The 25,544-nt window shown below is 38.8% G+C and overlaps 1 protein-coding gene across 1 annotated transcript in view; it reads right to left on the bottom strand.

The window, feature by feature from the left end:
• Positions 1-24,520, bottom strand: part of MKLN1 (muskelin 1) — a 186,907-nt gene extending 162,387 nt beyond the window's left edge. Inside the window, exon 1 of the mRNA XM_047096606.1 lies at positions 24,403-24,520. Coding sequence (XP_046952562.1) covers positions 24,403-24,500 — 98 coding nt within the window. The 5' untranslated portion in view covers positions 24,501-24,520. The remainder of the gene's footprint in view (positions 1-24,402) is intronic.
• Positions 24,521-25,544: the final 1,024 nt, after the last annotated feature.

Genomic DNA, 25,544 nt, shown 5'->3' with positions numbered 1-25,544 from the left:
CAAAGGAACATAGGAGCAAGCCTGAAGGGGTTCCCACTTGCCAAATATGGAACAATCTGGCATCAAAAGGACTACGGACACTTTAAAAAAAATTTTTTTTCAACGTTTATTTATTTTTGGGACAGAGAGAGACAGAGCATGAACGGGGGAGGGGCAGAGAGAGAGGGAGACACAGAATCGAAAACAGGCTCTAGGCTCTGAGCCATCAGCCCAGAGCCTGACGCGGGGCTCGAACTCACGGACCGTGAGATCGTGACCTGGCTGAAGTCGGACGCTTAACTGACTGCGCCACCCAGGCGCCCCAGGACTATGGACACTTTAAAAAACACAATGAATATATAAAAAACCTAAAGTTAAAAAAATGCTTTTCTTTTTAAAAACAAAAATATTAGATACCAACTCATAATACCAACTCACCACTCTGGAAGTTAGTCACTAAAAGAAATATTTATCTTGTGTTTCCAAGAAAACTGTATTTCAGAGTAACCCAAAAGCTATAATGAATGAGAGAGAATTCTATTAAAAATATTCCAGCTAATGAATATTTAAAAAGTGACAGGATTTTTTAAAAATCCAATTCTGGTAACTTTAATAAAATAGCTTATTCTAACAATGGTTATCTTGGGATATTGAAACCATTAATGAAAGGTGGATCGGAAATTTTACACTTAAGGAATCAAGTTGTCTGTCACTCCCAGACTTTGTTTATCTCCTGAAGTGAAACAATGCAAAGTACCTGGCACCTCCTAGGGAATAGTTTTTTTTTTAAAAAATTGATCCAGGGGCATCTGGGTGGCTCAGTTGGTTAAGTGTCCCACTTCAGCTCCAGTCATGATCTCACAGTTCCCGAGTTCAAGCCCCTGGTCGGGCTCTGTGCTGACAGGTCAGAGCCTGGAGCCTGCTTTGGATTCTGTCTCCCTGGCTCTCTGCCCCTCCCCCACTCACGCTCTGTCGTGCTCTCTCTCTCACAAATAAATAAACATTAAAAAAAATTTTACAAAAATTGATCCAGGGGCACCTGGGTGTCTCAGTTGGTTAAGCGTCCAACTTTGGCTCCAGTCATGATCTCACAGTTCATGAGCTCGAGCCCCTCTAACAGCTCAGTGCCTGGAGCCTGCTTTGGATTCTGTGTCTCCCTCTCTCCTGCCCCTCCCCGCTCACGCTCTGGCTCTCAAAAATAAACATTAAGGGGCACCTGGGTGGCGCAGTCGGTTAAGCATCCGACTTCAGCCAGGTCACGATCTCGCGGTCCGTGAGTTCGAGCCCCGTGTCAGGCTCTGGGCTGATGGCTCAGAGCCTGGAGCCTGTTTCCGATTCTGTGTCTCCCTCTCTCTCTGCCCCTCCCCCGTTCATGCTCTGTCTCTCTCTGTCCCAAAAATAAATAAACGTTGAAAAAAAAAATTAAAAAAAAAAAATAAACATTAAAAAAAAAAAATCAATCCAAAATCTAAATAAGTCTTTCCATCTAACTTCCTATGTATACAAAGTATGACAGAGGAATCAGTCAAACGCCACTACAAAAAAGTAAATGGACACAGCCAGAATGTGGTAGCCTCTTTAGGGCAAATAACCTAGTTTATTCAGCAAATCAGTGGATGAAAGAAAAGTAGCAGAAGGATGGAAGACTATTCTTTATTTTTGAGAGAGAGAGAGAACACGTGCACACAAGCAGGGAAGAGGGGCAAAAGGAGACAGAGAGAGAATCTTAGGCTCCACACTCAGCACGGAGCCTGTCGCAGGGCTCGATCCGCAAAACTGAGATCATAGCCTGAGCCAAAATTAAGAGTCGGATGCTCAACCGACGGAGCTACTCAGGTGCCCATAGGATGGAAGACTATTCCTGAAGAAAAGAATTTTAAAGAAACACAACAACACATACAATGAGTTTTTAGATCTTGTTCAAACTGTAGAAAGAGGGGTGCGTGGGTGGCTCAGTCAGTTAAGTGTCTGACTTCCACCTAGGTCATGATCTTGGCCACTCCTGAGTTCAAGCCCACACTGGGCTCTGTGATGACAGATCAGAGCCTGATGCCTGTTTCAGATCCTGTGTCTCCCTTGCTCTCTGCCCCTCCCCCATTCACACACACACACACACACACACACACACACACACTCTCTCTCTCTCTCTCTCAAAAATAAACATTAAAAAATTTTAAATCAAACTATAGAAAGACATTTTTTAAGAAACAGAAAATGGAATATGGATTAGATATTATTAAGGAATTACTGATAAATTTGCTAGGTAAAATAATGGCATTGTGGTTATTTATAGTCTCTGGCAGAGAAATTCAAGGATGCTCCCAAATAATCCCTACTTCCTAGTTAGTAATCTCTAGTAACTTACTTCTACCCACAGAGTACAGTAAAGGTAATCGGATATCATTTCTGAAACTAGACTACATAAAACTGTGACTTCTGCCTGCTAGCATATTCTCTCCCTACTCTCTCCCTCTACTGGCTGCAATATTGTGATTTATAAGAAATATACATTTGGACATTCAGATGATGAAAATATATTCCTAAAAGTTATCTGATCTTCATACAGAGCTCCTGAAACTCAGAATTTCCAGAGATGAGAGCAAAATGTGTCTTTTGTTATGTTAATGAAGGCGACTCTGGGACCCCATCCAAGGGCTATGGCTGGTTGCCAGGAGGACCAACTATGTGGTTACAGGGTTGGAACTTTCAGTCCTACTGTACCATCACTTCTATGGGAGAGGGGCTGGAGATTAAATCAGCCAATGGCCAATGGCTTAATCCGTTAACACTATGCAATGAAGCCTCCATAAAAAACCTAAAAGGACTGATTTCAGAGAGCTTCCAGGCTGGCAAACACCTGGAGATTAGGGAAAATGGCTCGTCTGAACAGGGTATGGAAGCTCCCTGCCCTTTCTCCAAACCCTGTCTGATGTACCTCCATCCAGCTGTTGATTTACACCTTTTATCATATCCTTTAATAAACTGGTAAATGCAAGTGTATTCCTAAATTACATGAGCCACTCTAAAGAAAATTAATTGAACCTAAAGAGGAGGTCACTGAAACCTCTGATTTCTGCAGCTGGGTAACAAAGTACAGCCTGAGTTTTTGACTGGTTTCTGAAATGGGAGCTGGAGGGCAGTCTTGTAGGACTGAACCATGAGCCTATGGAATCTGATACTATATCCAGATAGACAGTGTGACAATTGAGTTGAATTCTGTGACACCCTGTGGGTGTCTGAGAATTGCTTAGTGTTAGGGGTCGGGAGACACACATCTCCTCCTCCAACAATGAAACTGGGAACACCAACTCTAAAAGACTGGCTCTGATGAAGCAAAACACCATGTTAGAGAGGCCCTCAGAGCAATGAACTAAGGGCAGCCTTGGCCAACAGCTTTCAAGAAACTAAATCCTACCAACGAATATATGAGCTTGGAAGCAGATTCTTTTCCACTAAATACTATACATGAAACCCCAGCTCTGGTGAACACCTTGACTTGTAGCATAAACTATATATAAGCTATGTCTAAAATCCTGACCCTTGGGGCGCCCGGGTGGCGCAGTCGGTTAAGCGTCCGACTTCAGCCAGGTCACGATCTCGCGGTCCATGAGTTCGAGCCCCGCGTCAGGCTCTAGGCTGATGGCTCAGAGCCTGGAGCCTGTTTCTGATTCTGTGTCTCCCTCTCTCTCTGCCCCTCCCCCGTTCATGCTCTGTCTCTCTCTGTCCCAAAAATAAATAAACGTTGAAAAAAAAATTTTTTTTTTAAATAAAATCCTGACCCTTATAAGCTGTGAAATAATAAATATGTATAGTTTGAAGCTGCTAATTTGTAATAATTTGATATGGAGCAATCAATAACTTACACAATGTGCTTGATGCAAATTAAAAGAAATACTTAAGAATGAAATGGCATAATTATATTTATCTTAAAATATACAAGAAAAAGAAGTGGGTGCAACAGATTTAAGAAAAAAAAGTCTGGCAAAATGCTGATGTTGTTGAAGGTGGCAACATTTATATTCATCTTACTGTACTGCTGGGTATGTTTGGAAAATGTTCACTGAAAGGTTTTTTGAAAGAATAAGTGAGTGTGACAGCAAATACACAAAACTCTCAGGAATTTACCTATGCTGAGAAGCAGATAAATGTAAGATGTAAGGTAAAGGCAAAGATTTTTAAAGACTAGTGCAAGTTGGTCTGATGGGCTCTGAATGGGAGGCAGGAGAAGGAATCAAATGGTTCATAACCAAGTAGAGAAAAGATAAGTGAATGAACAAAATCAGAATAGGACCCAAAGTATACATGAAAGAACAAATCTAAAATGATCTCTCCCACTGAGAGACAAAAAAAGGAAATTAAATGCAGATAAATTTCATAATGCTTAAGTGTAAAATGTACATAAAACGATATCACTTCCATTAACAAAAAACTTATATTAAGACTAAATGAAATTTAAAATTGTTTCACATTGTTAATGTATTCTAATCATGCAGAAACTATGACTGGATTTATAAAAATGTAGATTCTAAACTCAGCTCTAATGCCTATTTCTTCATAAATAATCTGAAGCTGTTATACTCTTATTGGCCTCAGTTTTTGCATTTGTAAACTGATACCTCACTTTGAAGAGTTACTGTTGAGAATTACAGGATGTCAATGGCCCAGCAAATAGTAGGCCATCTGCTTATCATCATACAGAACAAAACACAAGTCAGCTTATTATTATCAAACACTTCAAAATGTTTGCACCTGTAGTAATTATTTCTAAGGATTCAAAGCACTTTGGGAACACACACTGACTCACACACTCCACACAAATGAAGCATAGCAACGACTGGGAAAACAGAATGACAACAAAATAAACAAACATTCTCACATAGAAGAATGGCAAAACAGGAAACTCATTAGCCAAAAATCAAACTGGAAAGTTAGTGGTTTGGTGTCTCAAAAAAACCAAAAAACAGAACAACAACAACAACAAAAAAAAACAAAAAAACACCACAACCAGAAAAATCTACTCAAATATTCACATAAAAATAGTCCTCATTTGCTAAATATCTCAAAATGCTTGAATCATCAATCTTTTCCAAAATTTAACAATTGGCCCTTCAGAACATATTTCACAATTAAGAATTGCCCCTTTCTACCTAAAGCAAAGACCATTTAAGTTAGACATGATCTAGGAAAAGTATACTGCTGTTTAATATGCACATTCTTCAAACCTCACACAAAATAACAATACATCCACAGAGGAAAAAGATTTAAGATACCAAACGGTTTCCAAGCACCCTCAAAGGCTTCATTATATGAAAATAATTTTACAGAAACAATCACTATCATCTTCTGACTAAATCAAGTTCTCAAAATATCTTGCTGGGCAATAATTTAGCTTGCTTGTTTGAAGTTACTCTATGTGTGAGGAGGGCACTTATTTAAAAAACCGTTCTGTAATATCAAGTCTTTCCTTTCCTGGGCCAAAAAAACCTTAAGTATCTAATCCTCTTATTTTCTCTGAAAATAAATAAAAGGCTGGAGAAACTAAGTAACTGATACCAAATTCCTAATTGCTGGCAGAACTGAAATAAGAGCCCAAGTCGGCTGTCCTTGTTCAGTGTTCCCTCTATGACTATACTGTTTTGATTTTTTCATGTTTTTCCTTTGTATTAGATCTAACTTTTTCCTAGATTAATGAAGTAATTTAAATTGTACTAATGGTTGGGGCACCTGGGTGGCTCAGTCAGTTGAGCATCCAACTTCGGCTCAGGTCACGATCTCACAGTTGATGGGTTCGAGCCCCCTGTCGGGCTCTGCACTGACAGCTCAGAGCCTGAAGCCTGCTTCCGATTGTGTCTCCCTCTCTCTTTGCCCCTCCCTTGCTTCCGTGCTGTCTCTCCCTCTCTCAAAAATAAATAAACATTAAAAAAAAATTGTACTAATGGTGAATAGTCAAAACAATATTAATTAATCTAAATCTGTTCATTTTATGGGAATTCTCCCCTTATCCCTGTAACAGGTATCTTTGACCAAGGCACAGTATTTTTCAAATTCTATTCCTCAGATACACTCCAGAGGCTCTACAAATATTAAAAATATGTATTTACTCTTAAAACTAAAAAATTCAAAAGCATTATAGACCAAATATTACCACAATGGATACCACCCTCCATAAAATTTGTGTATCTTGTTTTTGTATCACTTTCAGAGTAAAAATTCTACCAACATCTCTATACCCATATGAACTTTTCAAAGTGTGTCACTGATTAATAAGACTGTAATTGTATACTAGTCTTTTAAAAGTTCAGTTCTACTTGTCTATTCATGTAAAATTCACAAATAAATTCAGAACTAATAACGTAATTAATAGCTGGACAAGGCTCAGGGCTGTTTGGTTTTAATGCTCTCCTCAAAGATTAAGATACGTCATATGGCAAGTCACATTATAGATCACTATAGTACAGAAAATAAATCTGAAGTGCTTTTCTAACTTTTTAATTATATGGAATGTGAGCAGTTTAATGACATAACTTTAAAAACAAGTTTATTACAGATAATCAACTTTTCTCATTCAACTTTTCAGACGACTCACATTTACATATCCTATACTGAGAGCTCTCAGCCTTTCCTTTATCAAATTCACAATGTTCATCAGCTGATAAACTTACAGTTACTGTGCCAGCCAACACGCCACATTCTAACATGACCCACTTGCCAGGCAACATTTGTTTCCCAAGCTCTGCTATCTTTATAGTTCAGGGCCCATTTTTGCAATTTTTAAGACATTTCATTGTTTCTCTCCTATTGTTTTATAATGGATGGAAAATACAAAAGCCTACTAGCAATATTAATTCAACTGAATGATAATGAGAATCATCAGGTAATCCAAAAGAATAAAACTTCAAATACTAAGTAGGCTTAACCAGCTTAAACATAAATGAGATGCTGATAAAACAGTCTAATGATCACATCAAATGCTAAAGCACAGGTGTGTCAACTATGGATTTACTGACCCCCCCCCCACCTCTAAATTCACCTTTTTGCCTACTCTCTAAAATGAATTTGGGCTCTTTAGTATTTTTCCTTTGCCAGCTGGCACAATGTTAAGTTCTGTCAGTAGAGGAGGCAGGAGAGTTATCTCAGGAAGTGGTGTTTTTGCTTCCTCTTCAGGAAGTAAGGGGGGTTTCTGTTTCCTCATTCAAGTGTGATTGCCCAGAACTTGCCGAGCTCTTACATCCTGCAGTACAGATGCTTCTCCAGCATCCTGCTCCCGCAGCGTATGTGGCTTCCCCAAAGCTCACGAGTGATGTAACTAACTTCTCTAGCACCAACCTTCTACATCAGAATGTATACTACGTGTGGGTACTTTTTTCTGTCTTGATATTTAGCAGGCCTTTTCAAACTAATAACATAAATCTTACTTCGGCTCAAAATTTTCCTCTTTTTTAAAAATTTCTTCCTTCTCTATTTTTCCTGACATCTTTCTCCATTTACTACTAGGTAGAAGTCATGGGGCTGCTAGATATTGTTGTACTGGTTGTACTTTGCACAAGAAAATCCCACTGAGGAGCAAAAGCTGAAATCCAACCTATGTCCCACTTACCAAATTCTGCATCCTGGTCAAAAAGCATCATCTGTACATTAAGCCATGTGACATGAAAATGAGAACATGGACCTTCTGGATCAAGAGTAGCTTTCACATCTCAATTTTTCCCTAATATTTTCCTTATCTTTTTATTTTTGTTCTAGATTTCAAATCTTTTTATATTTATGTAACTATAGAAAAAATAGATGTGTCTGTACATAAATGTAAAAAAGTTATCAATTAAAAAAATTATCATTTTTGTGGGAGCTTCATGGTAACTCTAGTATTTTGGACCCGGGCCCAAAAGAATAGATTTTCCAAACCGGAGGCATCAGGACTTTTAAAAGCTCACCAAGTAATGTGAATGTGCAAACAAGACCAGGCTCTACTGCTATACATTAACAGTGCTCAAGCTTTTTTGCTCAAATACTCCCTAAAATAATTGTGAAAATCTATGCATATCCTCACCATTTTTAAATTGGCAAACAAAATTTTTCATAGCTTACAATGACTACAGAAGTTGCAATTCTAATGTACTCTATTGTCATTTTTAATAAAGCTGTGATATTTGTTTTCAAAAATATCAATAGAACAAAAATACCCTCATCTATTTTTTAAAACATATAGACTCTTCCCACATAGTCTAAAATTTATATTATTCTTGTTTTTCCATAAATTTCCCCCACAGAATTTTTTTGTGTGCATGGAGCACAACGCAGAGCTTGAACTCACGACGCTGAGATGAGATCAAGAGTTGGATGCTTAACCCGATGAGCCACCCAGGTGGTCCCAACCTCACAGAATTTTAACTAATGTAATGTTCTTTTATGTTGGAGGGTCTTTATGACTTCTGTGGAAAAAGAGGATGTAAATTAAAATTAAGCTTTTTTTGTTTTTTAACATGAGTTTCTAAATAATTTTAAAAATTTATCTTGGATGGGGCATCTGGGTGGCTCAGTCGGTTAAGCAGCCGACTCCAGCTCAGGTCATGATCTTGCAGTCTGTGAGTTCGAGCCCCGCATTGGGCTCTGTGCTGACAGCTTGGAGCCTAGAGTCTGCTTCGAATTCTGTGTCTCCCTCTCTGCCCCTTCCCCATTCACACTCTGTCTCTCTCTGTCTTTCAAAAATGAATAAATGTTAAAAAAAATTTTTTTAAATAAAAAACAAAAAATAAAAATTTATCTTGGATACTATTATCAATATTATAAGTACATTATTGACCAAAACAATGTAAATATATTACAAAATTTGACAGATGATTAAATATCGAGTAAAATGCTATTAGAAATGATTCTCAAAGACACAGGCCAAATTTGTTAACAATTATTTCATGTGTATATAGATGAATATCACTGCTAGAATAAGATGGAACTGATCATGCTTTTGAGTAGCAACGCCCTAAACCACAGGCAAGTTCTCTGGCAGTTCAATTTTTAAGAATGGATACACAAGAATAAGAAGAGTCAGGAAACTGAATCCCTTAGAACGATTTGTGCCTATGTACCCCCTGGAAAGTCTGTACTCCCAGGGATGAGCACACCACACTCTGAAGACTGCTGTTCAAATTAGCTACTAAACATTAAAACTGCCAGGTTTTAAGAATGTTTAAATTGTTAAATTATAAAACACAGACTTCACTCACATCAGTTCTCTACTTAAAATCCTTTGATGGCTCCTAACTTTCCAAAACATCAAATTTCAAAGCGTAACGTGGGATACAGGACCCTTTGTAACTTGTGTTTATAATCAAACAAATCATACATACACACAACCTCTATTTCTTTTTGTTTAAAAGTAATACTTATTTGCTAAAATGAAATAAAATTTGAAACTTTGCGCAACACCCAAAGAAAAGGCATTAAAAAAATAAAACAAACCCAATTACTACAATCCAGGCATAATCACTATTAAGACTCTGGTAAATGTCCTTGCAGTTTTTCCATATGCATAAGCATAAAATGTGAGTGTGCGTGTGTGACAAAAAAAAATGGGGAGTTTTTTTGCCCTGTGTTTTTTTAATATGTCTTTATATCTGAAGCATTTTATCTCCAGAGTTAAAAAATATTCTAGAGCTTATATTATAATGGCATCCTAAGAGCGCATCATAATTCAAGAACACCTCAAAGAACTGTTTTTTAATTTTTTTTAAATCTTTATTTATTTTTGAGAGAGAGAGACAGTATGTGAGCAGGGAAGGAGCAGAGAGAGGGGGAGATACAGAATCCAAGGCAGGCTACAGGCTCTGATCTGTCAGCACAGAGACTGACGTGGGGCTCAAACTCACGAACTGTGAGATCATGACCTGAGCCAAAGTTGGACGCTCAACCGACTGAGCCACCAGGTGCCCAAAAAAACTGTTCTATTAAACTCAGTAAATCTCAGAGCAACACATCACTATCAATATCATTGTGTATTTGTTAGAGGATTAATTTGCAATCCATGCATTATATTTTATTTTTTTTTAACGTTTTTATTTATTTTTGAGACAGAGAGAGACAGAGCATGAACGGGAGGGGCAGAGAGAGAGGGAGACACAGAATCGGAAGCAGGCTCCAGGCTCTGAGCCATCAGCACAGAGCCTGACGCGGGGCTCGAACTCACGGACCATGAGATCGTGACCTGAGCTGAAGTCGGACACTTAACCGATTGAGCCACCCAGGCGCCCCCATGCATTATATTTTAGATAAATATAAAAATAAGCACTGTCCTAAATACCCTGGAAAAGCAGGTTAGAGTACCATAAAAAATTCAAATTATCTTAACGTCCTTAAAAGAATGAGATAACATTCAAAGAGTTTTGTTTTCATTACACTAATTTTTTTCATAGTCTCCTAAACGCACCTGCAATAAATGCATGCTTATATCTCCTAACACAGAGAATCATAAAGGAAGTATAAATAAAGAAGAGTTCACTGACAAATACAGAAAAAAGGGGGAAGATGTGAAAGGGGAAGATGACAAATAGGGGAACACTATTAGCTGAGCTACCTTCAGTAAGTAAACTCTTTCGTAATACTGTAACTACGAAATAAATCTGAACAAAAAATAAAAAGACTTACTTAACACATTAAAAAGTGGTGGCTTTGGACAGAAATATGGGCAAGGATACCAGTACACACATGTAATATCTAAGGAAGAAGTTTCTGACCAATGACCCAGCCTGCATCAAGCATCCTGTAAAGCACAACTATTTGACAAAAGTCTATCTCCAAGCACCTCCCTGGTTCTGATACACTACAGTAACCAGACAAATTCCAAATGCTAACACAATTTCCCAAATAGAAGTTCTTGAATATGCATGAGAGTAAGGATAAATTGCTGCATTCAACAAATTTGAAGGATAATAAGTTATATCTGTACACAAAGGCAGGCACAGCTCATTTACCTCTTCCAAGAAGTCTCTCCTCAAGCCCTGGCCAACAGTAACAGCTCCATCCCCTGAATTTCACTTCTGATTTCTGTAACATTTACTGCTTTTATCATACATCTAAACTTAGCTTTTGTTACCTTCAATATGTATCATTTGTGCTACTGTATGTATATAGATAGCTCACCAACAAAGATTCTTCTCTTATACCTTCAAATAGGTCTGGCTATTACCCAGGAGTTAACAGGCACCAATAACTTATGGTAAGACAGCCAAAAATGTGAAAAGCCATAATAGCAATTTGAATACCACAATGCAGCAAAAAACATATAAATAATAACCAGTTTTTCTTTAACCTGTCACCTACTGTGGCATTTTAGATTATACAAAATGGACATTATATAGATGTCAAAGCTTAAACCTTCAGACCTAGATGTATGAATTTTCCAATTATCTGAAATTGCCTCTATGTTCTGTAAGAAACCATTTTGTCAATAAAAGTTATTTTCAGCTCTTTTAAAATCTATGCCTCCATTTGTTTAAAGAAAGACTTCATAAACAAGTTTCATAAATATCTCCCACTCAGTATTTCAAATGTAAGCAAACCATATAAATTTTAGAAAAAAAACATACCAGGGGGGCCTGGGTGGCTCGGTCGGTTAAGCGTCCGACTTCGGCTCAGGTCATGATCTCACGGTCCGTGAGCTCGAGCCTCGCGTCGGGCTCTGTGCTGACAGCTCAGAGCCTGGAGCCTGTTTCAGATTCTGTGTCTCCCTCTCTCTCTGCCCCTCCCCTGTTCATACTCTCTCTCTGTCTCAAAAATAAAATAAAACGTTAAAAAAAAAAAAAGAAAAAAAAACATACCAACTTTCAACTCACATCCCCACCACTAACTGCTCAGAAAAGTATATATGTATTTCTCGATGTATGCATACTGTGACAGCTGGGTAGGTATCTTAAGAAATGAAGATATGGAGCCAATCCATAACATATATTGTAAACAATAATAAAGGAAGATAATCAAAGGAACAGAATAGAAAGCCCAGAAATTGACCTACAATTACATAGTCATTAATCTTCAACATAGAGGCAAGAATATGCAATAGGAAAAAGACAGTCTCTTCAACAAATGGTGTGAGGAAAACTGGACAGCTACATGCAAAAGAATGAAACCAAACCACTTTTTTACAACATACACAAAAATAAACTCAAAACGGGGTGCCTGGGTGGCTCAGTCAGTTAAGCATCCAACTTTGGCTCAGGTCATGATCTCGTGAGATCAAGCCCAGCATCAGACTCTGCACTGACAGCATGGAACCTGCTTCGTATCCTCTGTCTCCCTCTCTCTCTGCCCCTTCCTGACTCATGCTCGCTCGCTCTCTCTCTCTCTCTCAAAAAACAAACAAACAAAACTTCAAAATGGATTAAATGTAAGACCTGAAACCATAAAAATCCTAGGAGAGAGCATAGGCAGTAATTTCTCTGGCATAGTATGTCTATCCTGGGGCAAGGGAAACAAAAGCAAAAATAAAGTATTAAGACTGCATGAAAATAAAAAGCTTCTTTCTGCACAGCAAAGGAAACATCCAACAAAACTAAGACAACCTGCTGAATGTGAGAATATATTTGCAAACGACATATCCCACAAAGGGTTAGTACCCAAAATGTATAAAGAACTGATATAACTCAACACCCCAAAAACAAATAATCCAATTTAAAAATGGAAAGACAAGAATAGACATTTCTCTAAAGACATCCAGATGGCCAACAGACACATGAAAAAAGGCTCACCATCACTCATCATCAGGAAATGCAAATCAAAACTACAATGAGATATCACCTTACACCTGTCAGAACGGCTAAAATCAAAAACACAAGAAACAAGTGTTGACAAGGATACGGTGAAACAGGAACACTCCTGCTCTGTTGGTAGAAATGCAAACTGGTGTAGCCACTGTGGAAAATAATATGAACATTCCTCAAAAAATTCAAAACAGATCTACCCTACAATCCAGTAATCACATTATTGGGTATTCATTCAAAGATTATGAAAACATTAATTCAAAGGGATACATGCACCCCTATGTTTACTGGTAATCGCTCAGTTAAACCTGGTTACCATAACCCAGAAATTCTAATCTTGGGCATTTACCCAAAAGAAATAAAAAGATACTATACAAAAACTTGTAAACAAAGGTTTATGGCAGCATTATTCATAGTAGCTAAAAACTGATATGCAACCCAAATGTCCATCTACTAATGGATGGATAAACAAAATGTGGTGTATAAACAGAATAGATTATCAGCCATAAAAAGGATGAGGTACTGATACTTGCTACAAAACGGATGAGCTTTAAAAACAATATGCTAAGTGAAAAAAACCAATCGCAAGACTACATTATTATATGATTTCATTTACACGAAATGCCTGGAATAAGCAAACCTATAGATACAGAAATTAGTTTAGTGCCTAGAAATGGCAGAGTAAGCAGTTAATGGCTAACAGTACAGTTTTCTTTTTGAGACTATAGAAATGTTCTAAAATTGACTACAGTAATAGTCATACATATCTGTGAACATAGTAAAAGATATTAAATTATACACTTTAAATGGTCAAAGTGTATGGAATGTGAGCTTCCAAACCAAAAACACTGTTATATAAAAAAAAGTCAACAAATACTTATATTCAAGGAATTAAATGACACCATCCTAAAATTAATCAAAATATAGATAAGATACTCTAAAACTATTAAAAACTATTAGGCAAATCAAATTCTGTAGTAAACCCCAAGTTTTTGCTTTTAATAACCTTTTAATTCACAATATCTTTAGATTCACAGAGAAATTGTGAAGATAGCACCAACTTCCCTTATATCCCACATACCGTTTCCTCTTATTAATTTTTAAAAATTTTATTTATTTTTTTTAATTTACATCCAAGTTAGCATATAGTGCAACAATGATTTCAGGAGATTTCAGTGATTCATCCCCTATGTATAACACCCAGTGCTCATCCCAACAAGGGTCCTCCTTAATGCCCCTTACCCATTGAGCCCATCCCCTCACCCACAACCCCTCCAGCAACCCTCCGTTTGTTCTCTATATTTAAGAGTCTCTTATATTTTGTCCCTCTATTTTTGTATTATTTTTGCTTCCCTTCCATCATGTTCATCTGTTTTGTATCTTAAATTCCACATGAGTGAAGTCATATGATATTTGTCTTTCTCTGACTAATTTCGCTTAGCACAATACCCTCTAGTTCCATCCACGTTGCTGCAAATGGCAAGATTTTGTTCTTTTTGACTGCCGAGTAATCAAAAACTAAATATATTCCATTGTATATATATACACCACATCTTCTTTATCCATTCATCTATCGATGGACATTTGGGCTCTTTCCATACTTTGGCTATTGTTGATAGTGCTGCTATAAACATTGGGGTGCATGTGCCCCTTCGGAAAGAGCACACCTGTATCCCTTGGATACATACCAAGTAGTGCAACTGCTGGGTTGTAGGGTAGTTCTATTTTTAACTTTTTGAGGAACCTCCATACTGTTTTCCAGAGTGGCCGCACCAGCTTGCATTCCCACCAGCAGTGCAAAAGAGATCCTCTTTCTCTGCATCCTTGCCAACATCTGTTGTTGCCTGAGTTGTTAATGTTAGTCATTCTGACAGGTGTCAGGTGGTATCTCACTGTGGTTTTAATTTGTATTTCCCTGATGATGAGTGATATTGAGTATTTTTTCGTGTGTGTGTTAGCCATCTGGATGCCTTCCTTGGAAAATTGTCTATTCATGTCTTTTGCCCATTTCTTCACTGGATTATTTGTTTTTTGGGTGTTGAGTTTGACAAGTTCTTTATAGATTTTGGATACTATTCCTTTATCTGATATGCTGTTTGCAAATATCTTCTCCCATTATGCTGGTTTCCTTTTACTTTTGCTGATTGTTTCTTTCACCGTGCAGAATTTGATGAGGTCCCAATAGTTCACTTTTGCTTTTGTTTCCCTTGCCTCTGGAGCCATGTTGAGTAAGAAGATGCGCGGCCAAGGTCAAAGAGGTTTATGCCTGTTTTCTCCTCTAGGATTTTGATGGCTTCCTGTCTTACGTCTAGGTATTTCATCCATTTTGAGTTTATTTTTGTGAATGGTGTAAGAAAGTAGTCCAGGTTCATTTTTCTGCATGTCACTCCAGTTTTCCCAACACAATTTGCTAAAGGGACTATCTTTATTCCATTGGATATTCTTTCCTGTTTTGTCAAAGATTAGTTGGCCATATGTTTGTGGGTCCATTTCTGGGTTCTCTATTCTGTTCCACTGATCTAAGTGTATATTTTTGTGCCATACTCTCTTGATGATTACAATTATGTAATACAGCTTGAAGTCCGGGATTGTGATGCCTCCAGTTTTAGTTTTCTTTTTCAGAATTGCTTTGGCTATTCAAGGTCTTTCCTGGTTCCACACAAATTTTAGGATTGTTGTTCTAGCTCAGTGAGGAATGCTGATGTTATTTTGATAGGGATTGCATTGAATATGTAGATTGCTTTGGATAGTATTGACATTTTAACAATATTTGTTCTTCCAATCTAGAAGCATGAAATATTTTTCCATTTTTTTGTGTCTTCAATTTCTTTCATAAGCTTTTTATGGTTTTCAGGGTATAGATTTTTCACCTCTTTGTCTAGGTTTATTCCTAGGTATTTTATGAGTTTTGATGCAAGTGTAAATGGGATTGATTCCTTGATTTCCCTTTCTGTTGCTTCATTATTGGTTGTAATAAACTCAGCTTTAAAGTTCTCAAGGTCTCATTAGAAATATTGACTATAAGAATTATAAATAACTTAATACAAACTTTTTAAAACTCCAGGATAAGAAGTTTTCTATTATTCAAGTCCTTCCAAATATAACATCTCTCACTCAACCAGTTTCACTTAAAATATTCTCAGAAATTGTCAAAAGCTATGGGAACCATGAAAATTCATAACATGGATTTAAATATTACTAATTATGTGGGATTTCGAACATAGCCAGTATATGACTCCCTCTAGCTCCAGATTAAAACTGCATTAAAGTGGGGCACCTGGGTGGCTCAGTCAGTTAGGTGTCTGACTCTTGATCTCTAGTCAGGTCACTATCTCACGGTTCATGAGTTCAAGCCCTGCATGGGGCTGTGAGCTGATTCTGTCGCTCCTTGTATCTGCTCCACTCCCACTTGTGCTCACTCTCAAAGTAAATAAACTTTAAAAAAAAATTTTTTTTATTGCATTAAAGAGAGAAAAGTAGGGGTGCCTGGGTGGCTCAGTCAGTTAAGCATCCGACTTCGGCTCAGGTCATGATCTCACAGTTAATGGGTTCGAGCTCCATGTTGAGCTCTGTGCTGACAGCTCGGAGCCTGGAGCCTGCTTCAGATTCTGTGTCTCCTTCTCTCTGTCCTTCCCCTGCTCCCTTTTTCCCTCTCTCTCTCTCAAAACTAAATACACATTTTAAAAAAGTTAGAAAAAAAAAAGACAGAAAAGTAGCCAAAATGCCTAGTTAATTCAGTCATTTATTCATTTAATAAACATTATGCTGGCCTACAATGATGAGGGGGAAAAAAGTCCATAGTCCCTATGATACTGTGGTCAAGTTAAGGGGATAGCTATTAATCAAGAAATCACAAAAATAAATGCATAGTTATAAACTGTATAAAGTGATATATGAGAAAGGTATACATTTGTATAAAAACATTTAACTGCTGGGGCAAAGGAAAGGGTGCCACACTTACTGGGGGGAATGGAGGTGAGACAGGGTTTCCTGAGAAAGTGACATTTTAGCTGACAGATGAAGAATAAGTAGGAGTTAGATTAAGGCTCTTCTGATCCAATTACTTAAATCAAAAGGGAAAAGGGAAGAAACGGGATAATGAGAGGAAGGGGAAAGGGGACATTATCCAAGGATGCCTGAAATAAGTTAGCATTTCTGTTTATACAAAACAGTATGCCTTAAGAACAAATATACAGGTGATGACAATAAATAACAGTCATACTAAAGTAACAAGGATATTTAAAAAGTATTAAATACTAACAATATTTACAAACCAAAAAATTTACATTAGACCATAGTATCCTCCTTCTAAATAATGTCTTCACATAAATGTAAGATTCTCAAGAAAGTTGTTTTTTGTCATTAAAGTTCTAATAAAAAGGTAGATAATACAAAAAGTACATTATAGGAAAGGAAATAACTATTTGCTTATGACAAAGATTAAACTCTCAATTTCTGGGAGCACCTGCGTGGCTCAGTCGGTTGAATGTCCAACTCCAGTTCAGGTCATGATCTCACGGTTCGATGAGTTCAAGCCCCACATCGGGCTCACTGCTGTCAGCACAGAGACTACTTTGGATCCTCTGTCTTCCTCTCTCTGCCCCTCCCTTGTTTGTGCTCTCTCAAAACATTAAAAAAACTCAGTTTCTGGACTTCATGAACAATTAAGTCTCAAAAAAAGACTTACACATCACCAACAAAACCAAGAATAAATCTCATTTTAACTTAGTCAAAAACAACTTAAAACAACTGCTAACAAATAATGTTATTTATATTTCATAATTTTTCCCATCAGGTATTAGGAACAAGCAGTTAAGATGTCAAAAGGCAAAGTGAAGGAGAACACTTGGCAAAAAAATTCTGGAGCTCAAAAGTTAAGTTAATACATTAAAAGAATCATGAGGAATTCATAAGCCTACAAGATACAACAATCTATTCCATAAGAACTAAACACAGAAAGATTTCTCCTTCTGGATATAACAGAATAATAGCCTGTAGCAGATCAACATTCCCTCTTAAAACTAGAAGAGCTGTACAAAATAGAAAAAACATTCTTAAGGTATCAGACACTTTCTGAGGCACCTAGGACTTGAGATCCCACAGAATTCATTAAAGGGAACGTCACATTCTACACAGGGCATTCCTCCTATTTCTTTAACGGCACAGGGAAAGGAGCTGGGAAAGGACAGCAACTAAAAGAACAGGTCAAGATCCCATAGTGAAAAGAGGCACACAAGAACAAGCCAGACCCTGTGTACTGATTTCCCCCTTGAGGCACCTGTCAAGTCTTGAACTGTATACACAGAGCAGAGGCTAAAAAGTCCACAGAAAGCAACTGAAAAGCAAAGAGGAGCTTTTAGGATTCTCACGCTGCTGCAGAGACAAGCAGAAGAGGCCTTAGAAACAACCAGTCTCTCAGTTGGGAGGACTACCAAAGTTAGGCAAACTAGAGGTTTACAAAACCAAAAACCCAGCTTCAAGCGCATTCTTTTTATTTTATTTTTTTAAATTTTAATGTTTATTTTTGAGAGAGAGAGAGAGAGACAGAGCATGCGTGGGGGAGGGGTGGAGAGAGAGGGAAACACAGAACTCAAAGTGGGCTTCAGGCCCCGCACTGTCAGCACGGAGCCTGACGTGGGGCCCAAACCCACGAGCGGTGAGATCATGACCCAAGCCGAAGTCGACGCTTAACCGACTGAGCCACTGAGGCACCCAAGTCTGTTCAGTTCTTGACTGGAGGTCCAATTGAGGCGATGTGCCTCTATTCCACCTGCCTGCCATAAGACAGGTGAATCTCCTCTAGAGAAATATATCATTAGGTACACAACTGTAATTTGTACCTGTATCTAAAATTCTGTAATGTCTGGTATTTAACCAAAAATTACCCCCCAAAATGGTGGTGATGATAGTAGTAACAATAATTATATAACATATAACATAGGACTATATATAGTTACATATAATAATAATTAGTATATTATCAAACAAGATACTTAACCAAAAAGGGAAAAAAAAACAGAAATCAATGTACAGGTGATCCAGATATTAGAGTCTTCAGACATAGACTTTAAATAACTTGATTGATATGTTCAAGAAAATAGGTGACAATATGGATATTTTCACCAAAAAAAAAAGAGACTCTATTAAGAGAGAAAGAGAGAATCAAATAAAAATTCTAACACTGTGGCACCTGGGTGGCTCAGTCAGTTGAGGGTCCAACTTTAGCTAGGGTCACGATCTCATAGTTTGTGGGATCAAGTTCCATGTCAGGCTTTGCACTGACAGCCCGGAGCCTGCTTCAGATTCTCTGTCTCACTCTCTCTCTGCCCCTCCTCAACTCATGTGAGCAAGAGCAGCTTTCTCTCTTTTTCTCGCTCTCTCTCAAAAATAAACATTTAAAAAAAAATTCTAGCACTAAAAATATTATAGCTGAAATCAAGAAATATAGATGGGGTTAAAAGCAAACTGGACAAAGCTGAATAGAGAATTGGTAAACAGGAACACAGGCAAGGAAAACCTATCCAGAATGGAATAAGGAGACCCCCCCCCAAAAAAAAAGATAGAAAAGACAAGGAAAAGCATTAGAGACATAGAGAACATGACAAAAAGTAGAATATAGATTACACTGGAGTCACAGAGGGAAGGAGAAAAAGAATGGGGCAGAAACAATATTTGAAGAATATCAAAATTTTTTTCAGAACTGATGAAACACTCATGCTACAGATTCATGAGGTGCCAAAAACCAAAGTAAATACAAAGAGCCACTCTGAGGTATTAATATCAACATCTCTAAAATTAAAATCTAGAAATCTCTCATATTTCCAAAGATAATTTAAGATTTTATTGTTAAGTAATCTCTACACCCAAAGCTGGAACTCACAACCCCGAGATCAACAGTCACACGCTCCACCAAGTGAACCAGCCAGCCACTCCCCAAGGATGATTTTTGAACGACTGAAATATAGCAGTCAGATCGCCACAAACAGCTGAAACGTATCTTATCTACATGTGAAATATCACAAAGTCCCTGTATCAGGCTCCAAAATAATTTATTCAAAACCTACTATACTTACCTAGAAGTTAATGCAAATGATAGAGACAACTACCTACCTGGAAAAAAATAACAATATAAAACCTCCTTAGAATTTGATCAAAATAAAAACTATTTCTACATAAAAGGAAACTGATGATGCTCAGAGAAGAATCATTAACTTTCTAAAAGTCACAAAGATCCAGTTCCAGGATCCTTTCAGTCTCTAGTCCTTCATCCACCTCAGGTTCCTTTCTTCTATCCTGGCTTATCTTTATTTTTCCAAAGTTCTAAGATTATCAGACTGAAAATATCAGAACTTTCAGTGGCCAATAAAGTTCCTAAGCCAGGCCAGTGTCTAATTTCGGTTTAGGGAAAGGGAAAGGAGAGAAAGGAAGAACATGACAGTTTCCAGTCTCCAGGAAGTGGAATACCTCCAAACTAGTGATTTACATTTGTGGGTTTGCAGGAGACTATGGGATTGTAACAGATTCTCAAGTTCATTATGCACAATGATCTTTAATTATTTGATATTAATAAAGAAGACTAATAGGAAAAAAAGGTGACCACACTTAAAATGTATCAAATTTTACTACTTAAGCTATTCAAGTCTTTCAATAACATGTAAACCAGAATAATTCCATATCAATGAAATTACCTAATGTATAAAAAAACTTTTAAAGGTCCTCCCAGTTTTTATATTAATACATTAAAGCCTTAAAGGTCAAGAGAAAATATAGCTAACTATTGTTCTCTTTCTCTAACCTATAGCACAGCACTTCTTAATTGTATTCACAATTGTGAATGTACTATAGTCCTGCAAAGTATTGAAGCAGCTTTGGTAACAGAAGTCAGAAGGCCCAAGATCAGAATACTATCTCCTATCCTTTCAACTCTTGGACTTGGACAAGTTAGTTTACCTGTCTGAACTTCAGTTTCCCTATTCTGTAACACAGAATAATATTTACTGTAAAGTGTTTGTGAAGACTAAATCAAAAAAGACACACTAAGTGCTAAGCATAGTGCCCAAAGAATAGAAGGTACTTAATAAGTAGTTGTTACCAGAAAGAAGCACGTGCAATAACTTTTAAGTCAGAGAACTTGCTAAACCTTTTGAAAACTATTATGTTCAACATGGCAAGTTACCTAACCTGTATGGACCTCAGTTTCCTCACCTGCAAAAATAACAAAATTCATCTTGCTGGTTTGTTCTAAGGATTAAGTAAAACTATGTAGAAAAATCATCTTGTATATAATAAGTGCTCAATAAAGTGCAATTATTATCACTATTGGTTAGCTACATCAAGAAACAGTTGAGTATATGGGGCGCCTGGGCGGTTCAGTCGGTTAGGCGTCCAACTCTTGCTTTCAGCTCAGGTCATGATCTCATAGTTCATGAAATTGAGCCCTGCGTTAGACTCTGTGCTGACAGCACGAAGCCTGCTCAGGATTCTCTCTCTCCCTCTCTCTCTCTGACTCTCCCCTCCTTGCTCTCTCTCTCAAAATAAAAAAAAAAAAATTCAATTATTTTTAAAAAGAAACATTTGAGTATAGAGATTAGCAATTTATAAAATATTCTTAAATATAAACTCTCATGTAAATCTAAAAATTATTAAAATGTATTTCTCTTAATATCCAAATATAAATTTCAGAAAAATGTAAACTATGGCAAATTTAAGAGCTTTGCAAAACAAAAGGCCACTTCGTTAGTTTCAAAATAAAAATGTACATGTATAACTAGATCTGCTTTAATATTTTTAAGGTCTTAATAAATCTAAAAGGGTTATAAGGAAAAAATGTGCTTTTTTTCTGCCTTTAGGAGAAGGAAAAAAAATTCTAATTCCTTAGGAAGAAAACAGATATCTGAACTTTTCCTTTTTTTTTTTTTAATGACTTCACATGTTTTTACACAACAAAACTTTAAGTGCCTTTAATATAAGAACTCTTTCCAATCTTTGAATTCCTGTCTCTACCTTTGGGCACAAGCAGAACAGCACTATTAAGGCTATGGAACCTGAATCGAGACTGACTAGGTTCAAATCATGACCTCAGCTAGCTGTGTGACCTGAGGCAAATTTTAACTTCTCCATGTCTGGTTCCTCATCTGGAAAATGTAAATTCTTCATACAGCTGTGTGAGAATTAAATGAGTGAATACATTTAAAGTGTTCATAAGGGAGCCTAGCTTATGGAAGGCACACAGTTTCAGTGTTTCCCATTGTTATTATTGTTTTATTATTCTCCCCTCCAAATGTCTAGGTCTATGACTTGTAATCAGTAAATGTTTGCCACCCAAATATTGTTTGTCTACTGTCTACAACAAATGGCTTTACTTAAAATTAGACGTTTTTAGGACATACCTAACATGACGGTCACTGCCAATAAAGATACAGCAACTGCTGTTAAAGAGAATTTTAGGGCAAAGGTAAAGGAGGTCAATTCTCTTTCTTACACTTCATATTATACAAAGCTATACCATCCTTACTTGCTAATTGCTCAGTACCAAAAGAGTTTTACAATTTAGGCATGGCCCACACCAATTCAGCAGACACAAAATTCTCAAACTCAAACTCCATAATAGTCAAATTATAATAGTCAAAGAAAAAAGCTCCAATTACTGTATTTTAATAGATTAGTGCTTTAAAATAAAAACTGTTCTGCATAAAACAGCAGAATATCGTTAAGGATTAAATAAGACATTGTAAATGAAAGCGTCTGAAAATTAAATATGCATTAAGTACTAATATATGAACATATTTGAGAGAATTATAACAACAGATTTCTCCACAATTTCAAACAGCTGCCTTTTAACCACAACTAGTATTCTATCCGGTTCAAATCTTTGGCAAGGATAATGAGGCGTAAGTCAGAGTAAAGTTGCCATCCCCCTAAACCATTTCCTGCGTGAACTGTACTCTTCCTTTTTTATTCAGAACTCTGAAGGGACTTGTGATATGCAAGTCCTGCCCCTATATCACAAACTTAAGGAGTAAAATCCTGGAAGTAGCCTAATTCAAGACCAGGAAAATTTCTGTTTTTAAAAAACTTCTCTGAAGTTATTAAATCAAACGATGCCACCCCAATTCCTTACTGCCTGTGTTCCTAAGCTGGAGCAGAGAAAAATGCTAATTTTCTTCAGATTCAAGACTTTGTTAGCCTCAAAAAATCAGAAGTCAAGCACCAAGGGCCACATTTCAACTCCAGCTGAGGGCTGTTTACCTGGCTCATTCTCAAATGAAAAGCTGGGAGTCCAACATCAATCAGGGACACAGCCACGCAGTAGCCATCAATAGGCCACACAGGCCAGATCTGGCCACAAGTCACTTGGCACCCTTCACTGAAGCAAATCCTACTGAAGGCCTGACTGCCAACCCTTGACCTGGTGAATGGGAGTTAAGAGCGTTACATTCTTCTAAGTCACAGACCCATTTGCAGATTCTTGACTGAAATCAACGTTAAGAAAATGTTAAGAGTTTTTAAAATACAGATGAAAAAAAACTCTGAGTATGCTTCACAGATCTACTTTTGTCCAGTAACATAAACGATAAATTATTTGTGACTTGTTTTGTCCATAAAAGCATTCTTGGACTCGTGAAATGATGTTCCAGGGGACAGCTAGTACTTTTCTTCCCCGTCTGCACACAGATCTTCAAACTTTACTAAGCCAGTTTCTCCATCTGCATGTAAAATTGGACTTACATGTCCCTTCTCTCGAAGATAAGCTAAAGATAAGTAAATACTGTACGACAGTACTTTCAGCATTTCAGAAGGAATTTGCTACCAAAAAATACACAAGTAGTAATGCAATGGAACTCTTTTCAACCCCGAATCGGCGACCCAGACCAAGCCAGTGCTGGAAGTCAAACTGATTAAAAGTCCAGACTTTTATGTCTATATTTGAGTTTCTGGGCTGGGAAGTTGGTCTGTATTTGTACAAATCCATGTTCCGAGCCATAACATAATGGAACTCTTCTGTAATGTCCCAGCCCACTCCCTACCTTTTTCAGAAACACCAGCCAGAAAGGACAACCCTCGGCAAATCCTACAAACCCTCCCCACTTGCAAGGATTCACACGGATCCCACAACTTTTCAGCCTTCCGTGACTTTTACCACTCTTCTGGAGCTTAACGACTTTTAATGAACCCCCCCCCCTCCCCCAGGAACAATCACTCCTCTTCTCAGCTTTACACTTTGTCCCGGCAGCAATCGGCTGAGCCGTCCCCCGTCTCCGGCCAGCTCCGACGACCATAGACTCCTTCACCCGTTTGCTACCCGTCGGGACCCCGAAAGCTCCGGTTCCTGCCCCAATTCCCTGAGCCAGCCGCCCCCCAAGCCTCCCTCAACCCCCAAATCCCGGGCAAAACATGACCGGGTTCCCCGTTGTCCTACGCGCTCCGGATCCGCGCGGGGTACACGTCGCCCCTTCCCCCCCGGACCTCGCTCTCCCGACCCTAGCCCCTCCCTGAGACAGGGGGGTGGGGAGGGCAAAGCTCTCCGCGGCTGGACTGAGACTCGGGAGGCCAAGCGTCCCCCTCAGCAGGCCCCGCCTGGGCCTCTCGGCTCGGCTGCCCTCCACTGCCCCCCTGGCCCCGCCGTGCTAATGCCGAAGAGCAGGGCAACACGAGCCCAAGGCTCGGCACTTACTCGGGAAGGTAAGTAGAGGAGAAGGAGCTCCACTTGTGTAGCGCGTAGGGCAGAAGCCGGCACTCCGGCGCCGCAGCGACAGCCCCGCCAGCCGCCATCTTGTCAGCACCGTAGCGGCCGCCACCGACCGCCGGCCGCGCCGGGAGGAGGGGAGGGGCGTGGCCTGCTCTTAAAGGGGCCGCGGCGCGCCAGGCCGTCCACGCTCCGGGCCCGGAATTTGCCCCCCGCGTAGAGGGCTGAGGCGCGCGCGTGTCCTCGGTTCTCTCCTAGAGTTTCCACCTGCTAAGACTCCTTAATGACTGACCAAAACTGAGACTGGACTGTGAGCACCTGAGGGCTTTCCTGTGGAGCTCGGAGGGGAGTGGCGCAAAGGACTTTTCTTACAAGCCGAGGTAAGGAAAAAGCCAAGAATGTTATGAAAAGAAAGAAATTGTGGTTTAGGAGCCGGGAAGGGAAACCGAGAGGACGAACTTGGAGAAGGGACGCTGCAGCGACTTTGGAAGCCGCTGCCCTCTCCCGTTTACAAATCCTACAAGGCAGCGGCACTGAAGGGAGCTGGCGCGGAAGAGCTAACACCCTCTCCCTCTGCCCTGGTCCTGGTTTTAAATGTCTTGCCCCGCGTTCCCGAGTCACATGGAGACAGGAAAAGGAAATGCTCGCGCGTCCTCTCAGCCTGTGCCGTGTGCCGGTGGCTATGTGCTTGTAAACATTCGTGGCGAGCCCTCTCACCCCAGCCCGGGCGCTCGGCTTGCTCGGTAATGACATTCACCCCCCGACCGGAAAAAAAAAAAAAAAAAAAAAACCTTAAGGAGTAGGGAAGCCGTGTGTCATCGTTTTGGTTTGGTTTGGTTCGTTTCCAGTCGTTAAGTCCGCCCGCGGGTAGCCCTGACAAAAACTTAGCCCCAAAGTTCAGAAAGAGCTAGAGACGGGCGGCGTTGTAAGAAAAAGAGCCGAGAGGGAATATGCAGTCCTTGTGCTCTCGATGCCACACGGGCGGCGTGCCAGCTTCTTATCAAAAAAAAAAAAAAAAAAAGGAACATTCGCTGCAAATATCTGGCAGCTGTAGATAATGCTCCCAGCAGGTACCGGTTTGTCGAGGGTTATGCAGGCTTAGTCCCTGGCTTAGCCCCTGCGGTTACCCA

This window comes from Lynx rufus, unplaced genomic scaffold, assembly GCF_022079265.1.
Source record: "Lynx rufus isolate CCGP_SWC_20201006 ecotype Redwood Valley unplaced genomic scaffold, mLynRuf1.p SCAF_4, whole genome shotgun sequence".
Lineage (NCBI taxonomy): Eukaryota > Metazoa > Chordata > Mammalia > Carnivora > Felidae > Lynx > Lynx rufus.
The sequence above is the reverse complement of the archived record's forward strand: the minus strand, read 5'-3'. Positions and strand labels throughout refer to the sequence as shown.